Below are 14332 nucleotides of genomic sequence, written 5' to 3'. Positions count from 1 at the left end.
GGATGCTGTGTTAGTAAAGGGGTAAAACAAGGAGTCAAGTCTGAAATTTGCAATATGGGTCGCTGTTGGTATATGTCTGTGATATGAGGTCGTAGTTTTGGAAATTCGAAATAAAAAATATGATAATTGTTTGGGGACTACAGTGTACAGTACTAAAAAGGAATTAAATCGAAAAAAATATTGCTAATAAAAATAGGTCTTAGTACAACAGAATCTCCAGTGTTCACCATTTCCATATTATGCTTATATATATTTTGTTCTCTTTCCGCATACGAAGTAGCGGGCATTTGCTAGTTGACCTATATTTTTGGTGGAGAAGTTCGGTGCAGGAAATAAAACCCTCAAAATACTGAAAATCGCGAGACACCGTTATATGGGGGTTATACCAAAACATGGACCTATGTTGACAATTTTTCGTGGAGAAGTTTGTGCCCGCATGGAATCTCAAATGTCAAATTACAGGTAGATTGGTCGAAAAAGGAAGCTTAAATCCTCAAAATACCGAAAATCGAAAGGTACCGTTATATGGGGATATAACGGTACCTTTCAATTCATGAATAAAAGTGTGTGTAAATAAAATTGCTCTATTCAATTTATTTTAGTGTTTGAGCGAACTTATACTAGAAAAACTTATATAAATCAGCCTATTTTTGCAAAGGCAGATGTAGTAGTATTAGATGTATTAGTATCTCTCCTGGTTCGGAATGTTTGACATATCATATTTTTAAACCAAAACTTCAGTCCTTCATAGTTGTATATTCTTCAACATCAAATTTAGTACTAGGAGGCGCTTTATTACAATATTCAATAGATTGAGAATAGCCTCCATTCCATGGTTGTAAAGATGAATCGGCCAAAAATACATACAATATGCCACATACCAATAGCACGGCTGCAGTTATCAGAAAAACATTTCTCCAAGCTTCAAATGATTGCTAAAAAATTAAAATAATAATGATAAAACAAATAAAATAATGGAAGTTCCCATTCGTTTTTCGAGCACTTTGGTAACTTACATTATTATAGGTTAAAACACCCACAATATAGGCTGAAATAAAACCAGGCATACATCCAATAGTGCCACAAATACCCGAAATAATGCCGGCAAAATTGGGTGCAATATCGACCATCGATGACAGGGGTCCTGAGGTGCCTGAACCTTGAAACATTGTAGCCAAAGCGATGAATGTTATGGCCATTATACGATTGATACCGCAAAATGCCAATGCCAACATCATTAGGCCATTGACTAAACACGCTTTAAATGTTGCAATTAAAAGTAGAAAATATTTATTTAGTTTTCATCCATTAAGAGATATTATGAATTTGTTTTTACCTATTGCCGTTGCCAATTTCCGTACATTTGTCCGACTCATTTTATTGTTACGCAAAAGATAATCGGCAAAGAGCGAAAAGGAATATGCAAAGAACATGCGTAAAATATGTGGAAATCCCGAAAAGAGACCAGTCTGAAACAAAATGAAATTTGCATTAGATCTGTAAGATAACTCCAAAGTTTGTAAAAATTGTTACAAATTTCTACAAAATGCTGTTCGATAACAAACTTGTTCAGTTAAAGAGAAATGAGGAGTTACTTGCAAGTACATAGTTGTAAGAACTTACAAGTACTTTTTACTTGCGATGTTATCGAACAGGCCTATTTTAACTTTATTCAAATATCATGCAATCATCCATCCATCGTATAGCTTACCGCTCTTATATCCCAATCATGTATTATTTTGAAATATGTTGGGGCCTGCGTCATAATGGTAAATATGCTCCATGTACCGGCAAATTGTCCAATGACATTCATCCAAACTGGCCTCGATGTAAATATTGCCAACCAAGGTGTTCTGAGATGTTGGCCATTTGCCACAGCACTTCCAAGTGACGATTCAATGTGTGTCAATTCCTTTTGACTGATTCGTGGATGCTGTGCTGGGGTGTCATAGACGAAATACAACCATGCAAACCACCAAATTGTGCCCCCAATACCGGTTAAATGAAAAACCCACTTCCAGGAAGACCAATGTATGACCCAAGCAAATAAAGGATATGCCAAGGCCAAGCCCACAGCACTACCAAAGTAGGCTGTAATGAATTTACTGCGCTCATTGGGCGGTATCCATTTGGCAGTCATATTATGCATTGCCGGCCAGGATAATCCCTAAGGGAAGAAATGTTGGTACATATTTATAAGATTTGATTGGGTGTAAAATGATAATTATTTGTTTTTCACTTACAGTTAATAGACCCTGTAAAATCCTGGCCACTAACAGCGCCTTAAAGTCCACAAAACAAGCAACTGGTATTAGAAAACATATCCAGCAACTTATTATATTCGACAGACCAAAAATAAGTTTTGTACCGTATTTCCTTGCCAATATTCCACCAGGAATTTGTGTTATCCAATGTGTCCAGAAAAATGAACCCAAAGCCAAAGCTTGCTCGCGCTCGTTCCAATAAAATTTCTTTGATTCGTAAATAGTCTGGAAACAAGTAACGAGTAAAAAAGCATTAAATTCCTGCAACATGAAATATTCTGTGGAATAATTAGTTTCTGTTACGAAAGTTTTGACCACTGGGAATCCGAAATACCTAATTTTAGTTAATTAGGTTGACAAATTTCAGTGGCCAATTACGGCAAGTTTGGTTAAAATTGTAGTTAAAATCCACAAAATAACGAAAAGCAGGAGGTACCGTTATATGGGGGCTATACCGAAACATGAAACACAATAAGTCTGTCTGGTTACTTTTCCAGCAAGAATTGTCCAAGAACTTTCTCAGAGAGTAAGGAGTTTTTATTCTCTTTTGCAGCAAAAACCAGCAAGCAATCAGCTGACTTGCCAAAACAGAACAATTTGTACGCCAATGAAGGAACCAAAGGAAGCAAAAATGTTGTGTTTTATTAAAAATAAAAAAGAAAATGACCAAAAAAAAAAAAAAACGATTTTGGGAGTTATGTTCTCCAAAATCTTTGGGAGCTATGTCCGACCCTCCCTAGAGAACATAAGGCCATGTTTATATTATAGCCTTTTGCAGGGTTAACCTTCTTCATGAGGATTTGTTTGACGTATATGTAATGGAATTGGCATTTAAAACCCAGTGGGGTTATGTCCGTTTTTAAAATTTAAGTGATTTTTATATAAATACAACATTTATTTCAAATTTTTAGGATATTAAGTACAAAATAAGTAGCAGCCAATACAAATCGAACTGTATTAAAAAAATAAATAAAAAGTTGCTGAGAAACGAAAAGCGCCGCAGGCGAAAATATTTTTGTAAAAAAATATTTTCACAATTTACTAAGGTAAAACGTTTTTGTAAAATATTTAAATACTTTCTGAAAAAAGAAATGCGCCACAGGTGAAAATATTTTTGGAAAAATCGCGCAATTTTTTACAAAAATATTTTCACAATTTAAGAAGATAACAAGTTTTTATAAAAATATTGAAATACTTTCTGAAAAATGAAAAGCGCTGCAAAATAGAGCGATTTTCAAATAATTCCTGCGCCGCTGGCGAAAATATTTTTTACAAAAAATCGCGCTATTTTCTTAACAAATATTTTCACAATTTAAACCTTCTCCGAACTGCTACTTACATAATTTCGGGCATAATTTCGTTTTTAAATAATTTTTTGAAGTCAGGAGGATTTTATGGATACTTCGGCATTGGTTGGCACTTAGGCCTTCTCAAATGTATAAGTCCGCTTAAATTCTAACTTCTACTCTAAAATTAAAAAAATTATAACTATAAATTTCAAAACTAAGCAAATAAATAATTTATAAATTAAGAAAAAAGTCGTTGGGAGTTATGTCCGCGATATTTTGGGTGTTATGTCCGCAAAGCCCAGCGGGCATAACGCCCAAAATCATTTTGGGAGTTATGTCTGGGCTCCTTCAATCAAAAACTATTGCTAAATTTTTCAAAATACCGAAAGTCGCGAGGTGTGGTTATATGTTAAAATTTTTTCATATAGTAGTTTTATGACAACAGGGAGCCTCAAACGTCACATTGCAGGTACTTCTGTCAAAAAGGTAGCTAAAATCCTCAAAATTACCGAAAATCTGGAGGTACTGTTATATGGGGGATAAACCAAAACGTGGACCTAAATTGGCATTTTTTGTTTAGAGTTTGATAGCGGGTTTTCAGGTTTGGAAGGTAAACTATAGCGCCTAATGAGAAGTCTTTTAAAGGATTTTTCTATTGAAGTGTCGGTAACTTGGTTCTTCGGATTCTCAATGGGTAGAAAACATCGATGTCTCAATCGAATTAAACTTTGTTTAAAAGGAATTGATATTATACAGTTAGCAGATTGCACTTCTTCTAGGATTAAGCCTTTGGGGAAGAGCTTAGTACTTTCACGAACGATAGGAACACAATTTGTCCGTTATACTTCATTACTAGACAGCGGAATCCTATGCAAATGCATATATGGTTGGGATGGTCGTAGAGAAAATCTGATTAGACAGAAACTCGTTTTATCACAAAATAAAATGAATTAGGCCCAGAAATTTTTGCATATTTTGCATATCGTGCATATTTTGACATATTTGCATAAAATTAGCATAACTATGCAAAACCATATGCAAAAATATATACAAGGATTTGTAGTCTAAAAATCCCACCGAAATGGCTGAAATGTGGTATTAAGTCTTCGTTAGGGGTGTGAAACTTTACACCTGAAAATTGTCCCCAGGGGTTCACGTCTTCATATAGCCCCCATAGAACGGTACTTCCCGATTTCCGATATTTTGAAGGTTGTGGCCTCAAGATCACATTTAAATGGCTTACATTTTGTATAAAGTCTTCGTTGGGTGTATAAAACTTTCCACCTGAAATTTGTCAGTATAGGTCCACGTCTTCATATAGCCCCCATAGAACGGTACCTCCGAATTTCTGGTATTTTGAAGGTTGTGGCCTTAATATGCCTCCGAAATTGCTGAAATTTGGTATTAAGTCGTCCTTAAGAGTATAAAACTTTCCACCTGAAATTTCTCGATTTAGGTCCACGTCTTCATATAGCCCCCATAGAACGGAACCTCCGGATTTCTGGTATTTTGACGGTTGTTGCCTCAATATCCCTCCGAAATGGCAGAAGTTTGGTATTAAGTCTTCCATGGAGGTATAAAACTTTCGATCTGAAATTGGTCGGTATAGGTCCACGTCTTCATATAGCCCCCATAGAACGGTAACTCCGGATTTCTGGTATTTAGAAGATTGCGGCCTCAATATCCCTCCGGAATGGGTGAAATTTGGTGTTAAGTCTTCCTTGGGGTTATAAAACTTTCCACCTGAAATTTGTCGGTATAGGTCCACGTCTTCATATAGGCCCCATAGTATGGTACCTCCCGTAAAGGTTGTGGCCTTAATATCCCGCCAAAATGGCTGAAATTTGGTATTAAGTCTTCCTTGGGGTAAACAACTTTCCACCTAAAATTTGTCGGTTTAGGTTCAGGTTTGCATAATTTTGCATATGTCATATGTTTCGATTGCAATTTAATCAGAAGCCAAAAATATGCCCAGTCCCAAAATTTGACATGAATCGGACCAAAAATAGGGGTTGCATAAAATTCCCCTGTCTATTCATTACAAATCGTGGTGAAGCTATAAACATTTCGGCCCGCTCGAACTTAACGCCGTTCTTACTTTTTTCTAAAGGCGTTTTGCGCTGAGATATTAGCTGAAATCTTTTAGCAGGTATTAAAAGTTGTTCCTCTTGTCATAATGCTGATAACACTGTGAACACAAATTTTGGGGCAGAGATAATTCCTTTTGGAGATGAAAGCCCTTGGTGAGTATATTAAGAATCCCAAAGGACAGATCCGCCGTGAGTCGAACTTCCGCGTTATGGCGTGATGAAGTTTGAAGGAAGCGAGTTAGAAGGTCGAAGTGCTCTACGAAAATAATCTTCATTCGATTTGACTGAAGACATGTCATCTCAAAAATAAGCTAAAGTAACAGTGAACAAAGATACAACGCTAATTCCTGATGGCTTACAGGGTATCTAGCAAAAACTTCATCACGCCATAACGCGGAATTTCGACTCACGGCGGATCTGTCCTTCGGGGTTCTTAATATACTCACCAAGGCCTTTCTTCCCCAAGAGGAATTTTCCGTGCCCCAGACTTTCACCTCCACTTTGTTGCACAGTGTAAGTATTTTCTTCATTGAAGGTGGTCTTCTATGCCCTTCAATGTTCCCGCCAATTTTGGGTCTTCATTTACAGCCACAAAAAAGGAGGATTTATTTAATGGCCGTGATATTTTCTTCTAACATAGAATAAGAAGTTGAAATTACGAGTTACTCAAATTTTGCCCGTTAAAATGTATCTAAACAGAACAAAATCCATTTTGGTAGTCGTAACTACTTGAAAAATCCCCAACTGACCTCTTATTTTAACAAGGACATGTCGCACTGATGTACTACATAGTTTTTCTATGACCATTACAATAACTAGTTATTCTGGGGCTACTAGAAGTGAAAACATAAGCTAAAAAATTTTTATTTCTAAAGCAGTTGAGGTGGAATTTGTTTTCAATTTCAACACATTTCATATTTTTATTTTATTTCGGTCTCTGCTGGATTTGACCATACAAACTTCTGATTTGTAGCCGAACACACTCGGCCACACGTACGAACTTTAAGGGTTGTTTAAACACTAACATGTGCACCACCATCTGTTCATTATTTTGTCAACAAAAAGCTCGCGTGCCGCCTTGAACACACAACCCTAGGATTTGTAGTCGGACACACACGCTCTGTGCCACCGAACTCATAACTAAGTAAGGAGTAATATAAGTAGTTATTTTTGTTTACATTACTTTGTAATGGGTTACATAATGACAAACGGATCCGAATTTTTGCTTGGTATACTCATGCAAGGACCATGATCTGCGAAGGAATGTTCGCACTCTTTATAGAGAAGGTGTAGTTTACGCATTGGCAGATGTACTTGAAAAGTACAGGCGGACATTACTGCCATACAGGAAATACGATGGAACGGGAAAGGCGTCACAACAACACATAAAGGTGACATACTGTATTATAGCTGCCATGACACAAAGCATGAGTTTGGTTGCGGATTTGTAGTTGGTCGGAGGTTAAAACATCTGATCTCCAGCTTCACCGCAGTGAATGAAAGACTCGCTGCAATTCGATTAAAAGCACAATTCTTCAACATCAGCTTTATTTGCGCTCATGCTCCCACTGAAGAAAAGGACGAACAGACCAAAGATATATTTAACGAGCGCTTAGAAGAAACTTATGACCATTGCCCTGCCCATGACATTAAAATTATACTAGGCGATTTTAATGCCAAAATTGGAAAGGAGAATATCTTTGGCCCAACAGTCGGGAAATTCAGTCTCCACAGTGAAACATCTGACAATGGTATGAGGCTGATAGACTTTGCAGCTGCCAAAAACATGGTAGATAGCAGTACCAGATATAAGCATCTCGATCAAAGAACAAGAAATCAAATTGATCACGTTGTGATAGATAGAAGACATGCATCAAGCGTGTTGGATGTACGATCGTTCCGAGGTGCAAACATAGACTCGGACCATTACCTTGTTGCAGCAAAGGCACGGTCCAGATTAAACGTAGCAAACAAAGTGCGAACAGACACAACACGGAAGTTGGACATTGGTAAACTGCAATCACAACAGATAGCCACAGCATATTCCACTCAACTGGCCCAACTGCTTAATCAAAGCACTCCTCGTCCAGATAACATATCAGGACAATGGCAAAACATTGCCCACTCCATGCAAACAGCCGCAAAAATCAGTACTTGAATACCAGAGACCTCCACCAAGGAATCCATGGTATAACCAGGAGTGTCGTGCTGCTACCGAAAAGAAAAATAAGGCGTATAGGCCTACTTTACAATCAGTAGCAACGCGTAGCGCACGAGATAGGTATCGGGAGAAAAGGAGAGAGGAGAAACGTCTTTTCCGCAGGAAAAAGAGAGAGATGGAAAAGCGGGAGTGTGAAAAAATCGAGATGTACAGGAGCCAGAATGAAGTCCGAAAATTCTACCAAAGAGTGAAACATGAAACTGATGGCTGGCACATCCTCCTGTAGAGACCAGCAAGGTAATCTGGTAACTTACACTGATAGTGTGCTAAGGATATGGAAAGAGCATTTTTCTAAACTGTTGGTGTCCAATAGTAGCGAAGTCGACGAAGATACCACAGATCCAATCCCAGAAGATGGTACTGAATGTATACCACCCGGCCAAGATGAGGTGAAGACAGCAATAAACCGGCTGAAGAATAATAAGGCAGCAGGAGCTGATGGCCTACCAGCTGAGCTGTTTAAAACCGGAGGCGACACGCTGATAAGGTGTATGCATCAGCTAGTTAGCTCCATCTGGCAGGAAGAACGCGTACCCGACGATTGAAACCTGAGCATCCTGTGTCCCGTCCATAAGAAAGGAGATGAAACTTTATGCTCCAACTAAAGGGGCATAAGTCTTCCCCTTATAGCCTGCAAGATAGTGTCAGGGATATTGTGCACACGACTAAAGCCCATGGTCAACAGAATAATTGGACCATACCAATGCGGCTTTAGACCTGGCAAGTCCACCATTGACCAGATATTTACCCTGCGGCAATTCCTGGAGAAGACCCAAGAGATGCAGATCGACACCTACCACCTTTTTGTCGATTATAAAGCAGCCTTCGACAGCCCGCTGCGTTCAAAGGTATTCCAAGCCATGTCTGAATATGGTATCCCCGCAAAGCTCATCCGGCTTTGTAAAATGACTTTAACTGAGACGAGATCCTCAGTTAAAATAGGACAGAACTTCTCCAAAGAGTTTTGTACCAAAAGAGGTTTCAGGTAAGGAGACTTTCGTGTGATCTCTTCAACATCCTGCTGGAAAAGGTTATACGAGAGGCAAACGTCAAAAGAAGTAGCATAATCTACACCAATAGCCACATGTTACTTGCTTATATCATCAGCATAACACATCATGATATCATGGGACGATCAGTAAAAGAAGTAACGGATACCTTTATGAAGGTCCAAGGAGAATCTGCTAAAGTGGGTCTGGCGGTAAACGGCGAGAAGACCAAGCTGATGGTGTCGACGCGCAACGCGTCCATTGAGATCGGACCAACTGTTGAAGTTGGTTCCAATAATTTTGAGGTAGTAAAAGACTTCGTATACCTCGGCACCGCCGTAAACACAACAAACAACATCAGTTGTGAAATAAAAAGAAGAATTGTATTGGCCAACAGATGCTACTTTGGTTTAAGTAAGCACTTTAAAAACAAAGCCACATCTCGTCAAATAAAAATAACGCTGTTCAAAACACTGATACTACCCGTGCTGATGTATGGTTCTGAAGCCTGGGTACTTGCGCAAGCAGATAAGGCAATGTTGGCGTGTTTGAGAGAAGAATTCTTCGAAAGATCTACGGACCAATCTGCGTTGGCGGTGAATATCGACGTCGCATGAACCACGAGCTGTATCTGCTATACAACGACATCAATATTGTTAAACGTATCGAGATGCAGCGATTGCGTGTTGGCTAGGCCATATCATAAGAATGAGCGAAGATGAACCCGCTAAAAAGGCGTATAAATACGAACCGCTTGGCGGTGCACGCAGAATTGGCAGGCCAAGGAATAGATGGCGCAAACAAGTGAATGAAGAGATGAAAAGGAGCGGTATTCCAGAGTGCGAAGCAACAAATAGAGAGAATTGGAGATCTTTTCTTAGTTCGGCCTATGGAACAAATGTTCTGTAATGGGCCAGCTAAGTAAGTAAGTAAGTGCCCATTATTTTTGAAGGATTTTTGCTGGGTTGAAGTGTCTGGAACTTGGGTTTTCAGATTCTAAATGGGAAAAACATCGATGTCTCAATCGAATTAAATCTTGTTTAAAAGGAATTGATATGTTCCAGTTAGCAGATTCCACTACTTCTAGGAAAAAGCCTTGACGTTGGGGAAGAGCTTAGTAGTTTCATAAACGACAGGAACACAATTTGTCCGTTTTACTTCATTACAAATAGTGGTGAGGGTATAAAAAGTTCGGCCCGATCGTACTTAACGCCGTTCTTACCTTTTTCTAAAGGCGTTTTGAAAGTTTAGCTCAATACTTTTAGCAGGTATTAAATGTTGTTCCTCTTGTCATAATGCCGATAAGTATTTTCTTTATTAAAAGCGCTGTTCCCGCAAATTTTGGGTCTTCATTTACAGCCACAAAGAATTAGGATTTATTTAATGGTCGTAATATGTTATTCTAACATCGAATACGAAGACGGTTTCAAGTTGGCGAGAAGAATTGAAATTATTACTTAACTTTTGATCTCTAAAATGTATCTCTATACTCCTACTCATGCATAGCTTTCTCCTTACTTAGGTCGACTTCTCTCGAAATGAGATTATTCCACCCATTGAGATGTTTGAATTATAAATATAATATGCTCGTATTGCTTACATGATTGTCTGATAAATCCACAGGAAACGTTTTTGTAGTTCCATTAACTGCAACATTAGTGTCATTTAAATATTCCCGGGTCGTGGTAGAGGCATTGGTTAATCGTGGTAGTGGCTCGAAATTGATGTCATGTGCCCGTTTCGCTGGTGGAACTACCATATCCACAATTGCAATATTCAGATTGATGCATATCAAATAATTTATGGCGAAGCCAACAAATACAACATGCCACAAAACCGTTCTAGCCTGTACTAAAATATTTAATTATTAAGTTTAAGTTTCATTTGAATTTCAATTGTCTCTTATCTATCTTACCCATTGTGTTATTTGATTAGAACTTATTTAATTTTTTGTGTAAACACTACTCGTTTTATTATAATAGAGTGTAACAACAAACATATTATAACATACGAGTAATTCGCTTTGTCGTTATAGATGTCTTTTAATACTAACACTTTATTTTAGAAATAAACTATTTCAGTTAATATTGAAATAGAATTTCAATTAATATTGAAAAAAATGAATGGTGCTGCTAATTTGTTGTTGTCAATTTTATCAAGTTTATTTGTAATTGAAATACCGACAATTATATCCAATGTTTAATGTTGGAGCTCCGTTGACAAACTGCTTTCGTTTTTGCATTTAAATGATGTAGGTCATAATTTTATAATCAAGATTAGCTGGTTTTCTGATAAGAAGTGTTGTATTGTCTCAGTAGAGCGTAAATAAAACAAATAAAATAAAAATTATTTTATGTACAGAGGTTTATTAACCACTGAGAACCGATAATGAATTCAAATAAATATTAATAAAACCCAAGCCAATATATTTCTTTTCGACAAATCGCCGAAAATATTAACTACCTTGGTATAACTTTGGATAAGAAGTTCACACTTGGAAATCACATTGAAGAAATTCGCAATAAAGCAGTGATGATAATTAGATACATAGATCCCTTGGTCCGCTTTCTTTTGAACAAGGTTTAATAACAATGACACATTGATATTTTCTACCCTTTAAGAATCCGAAATACCAAGTTAAAGTCACTACAGTAAACTAATCTTTTAAAAGACATTGATCGACCTGTATCGCAGTACCTTCCAATCTGAGAACCCGCAATACCTCTTTTATGGTGCTATATTAAAACGTGCATCTATACCCGGAATTCTTTGTACAAATTGTTTTAACGCATATCGAATATTAAATACCAAATTTCAATCATATCGTTGGGATAATGTGGATAAAACAACCGAAAGTCGGGGGCTATATCAACCCGACTCCAATTTTTTCACGACTCCGACTCCGGATCGACTCTGAGTGTAAATTCCTATACCACTAACAATGAATAAAATGTGTGCAAAGTTTTAACTTTTTCCTATGTTTGGGCCCATATAGGCTAATCTGTTAGGTTTTCCTAACATATTCTTTAGAAAGGGCATTCGTTCGAATATATGTAATATACTAGCAAAATGCCGGCTACTTCGTAAGCGGAAAAGGAATAATATACAAATAAACAATATTTAATATGGAGAACACTGAAAATGTTGATGTACCTATTTGAATTGATATTTAATTTCTTTCAAAAAAAGACCTCTACACTTCAAAAGCGGCCTACATTTTAAATTCCAGTCCATGTTTTATTAAAACGGTATGGGTATTTTGAAAATTGTATCCACATTTTCCAACCGAATTTTGGAATTTGTGATAGAAAACCATTATTCAGAAGATGTTACCCTATATAACAGTTAATTTTTGAGACATTTTATTTTAGGCCCTTTTTCTCAGGATGTAATTACATCATTACATTATTTAGAAACCGAATTCGTGTTAACCTAGAAACAATAGTACATTATTCAGTACAACGTTTAAAATCCACGACCTTAGCTCAAATGTTACAGTTTTAGCTCTACTTGTTCACCCAATGTCGTATTACATGTAGAAACCTTTCATACATTTAAAGCAAATGTGTTCTTCTTTGACACAGCGGTGCCGAAGTTTTTCGGCAATTTACACACATACGACCCGAATGCATAGAAAGAGCGTACGAAATAGAGATAATGTTTTGATTTGTTTTTGTTTTGTAGCGTGCGTGCATAAAAACACACTAACACACAGTCATAAGTTGCCAATACAGTAGAACTTCGATAATTCGTAATTCAAGGGACCAACCAATTTTTACGAATTATCGAGGATTACGATTTATCAAGATTACGAATTAACGAGGTTAAAATAAAATAATACGAATTATCGAGGTTTTTTCATTTATTCAAAAACTTATATAAAAATTCAGAAACAAAACAAAGCTGTTATGCATATAGCTTAAATAAGTACACTTGATTTAAAAACTAAAATAAATGAAATTAAACATGAAAAAGCCTGTGATATGAGATTGGACTAACAACCAACATTTGAAGCCATTCGTTAAATATTTCAGTTGTCATACAAGCTTTTTTTATTGTACCGGTATTCTACTGGGAAAGTTCTTATGTTCTTTAAGCATCTGGTAAGCATTTATAAAATAGTCCAGTCTCATGTGTGTTCAAAATGTCCTTGACATAATAATCTTTTATGAGATCCTTAAGTTTTTATTTCCATCCTAAGCTAACATTTTCGTCGACGGCAGCACTTTCTCCACAAATTTTTTCATACGTGATGTTGTTTCGTTTTTTTACGTTATCAAGTAACGGCTTGCTTTAAAATGGTTCACATTTAACTTTTTGGCGAAAAATTGGGCCTTTTCCATTAATAATGGACCTGAAACTGGCATATTAGACTCTCGGCATTGTCCAAACCATAAAACTAAAGCCTTTTCTACATCGGGATATTCATGACAAAACATCATCAAAAAAGCTAACGGTAGAAGCCATTGACAGCGCTTAGTGATTGTGTAATTTCGCCAGAATTATTGATGCTGTGCATTTGGTGCGTAAACATTTGTAATAAAAAGATGTTAACAACAAAATTATAAAATTTTTATGAGATTAGAAAATGTTTTGAGGCGAAAAAATTTCGAATTATCGAGGGGACCAAAATGCGTGTAATTTTTACGAAATATCGCGATTTTTTCAAGGGACCGGCAGTTTGTTACGAATTATCGAAGATTACGAATTATCGAGGTACGAATTATCGAAGTTTTACGTTTGAATACATTCACATTTTGGGCTGTTCTCTTTTTGGTCACGTCTGATTTAAAGGCGGATTTAAAAAAAAACATTCTGATCCAATCTCAACAGTTATTCTCATAACAAATTGCATTTATCGATTCACACAATACCAGTGCTTCTATATTTAAAATTATTTAATACTTCTAGTACACTTATTCTACGACCACCTCTAACAATGAACCTGACAAATCAATAATATATCAGAATTTCACTTCTATTCCTTAGTCCAATACCAAATTGATTGCGATTTTGTTCTTTTCACACGCTAATTATATAATTCCAGCTTCATTGCTACATCCAATGTCAAATTTAATACCATTTAGTACATAAATCAGCCAGCCCTCGACCTAATTTCAGAATTTCTATGCATTTCAAAAAATCCTTATCTAAACACCAACACAGACCCTCATACAATAATTCGAAATTCCACCTATATCCCTTCGTGCAACACCAAACTGGTGCCATATTTAGTACTTAGAATATGTAATAGTTTCAAAAATTACTTTCTTATATCCAAAACTATATCCCAACCGCGATTTAGTATTTTTCATATACATAAGTTCGAATTTCCAAAACTTCCTCTCTATCTCCACTCTAAACGCCAACTGCTATACTAATACCGAATTTCACAATTTCAGCTCTACCCATTTACACAATAACAATTTGAACCAAATTCTGTGCCATTTAGTAATTTTCGTATACTTGTTGCACGTAT

At 36.6% G+C, this 14332-nt stretch overlaps 1 protein-coding gene across 1 annotated transcript; it reads right to left on the bottom strand.

Annotated features, from left to right (window-relative positions):
• Positions 1-574: 574 nt before the first annotated feature.
• On the bottom strand, positions 575-11091 carry LOC141400835 (sialin-like). The gene is made up of 7 exons (XM_073980400.1): positions 10769-11091; positions 10454-10704; positions 2244-2489; positions 1712-2167; positions 1337-1469; positions 1017-1258; positions 575-935 (listed from the first exon to the last, which is right to left on the bottom strand). The coding sequence occupies exons 1-7, from the start codon at positions 10770-10772 to the stop codon at positions 738-740; spliced, it is 1530 nt and encodes a 509-aa protein (XP_073836501.1). The 5' UTR covers positions 10773-11091; the 3' UTR covers positions 575-737.
• Positions 11092-14332: the final 3241 nt, after the last annotated feature.

This window comes from Musca autumnalis, unplaced genomic scaffold (assembly GCF_047663935.1).
Source record: "Musca autumnalis isolate F117 unplaced genomic scaffold, ASM4766393v1 scaffold_4, whole genome shotgun sequence".
NCBI classification, from domain to species: Eukaryota; Metazoa; Arthropoda; class Insecta; order Diptera; family Muscidae; genus Musca; species Musca autumnalis.
Note: the sequence above shows the minus strand (reverse complement) of the source record. Positions and strands in the feature narration are given on the sequence as shown.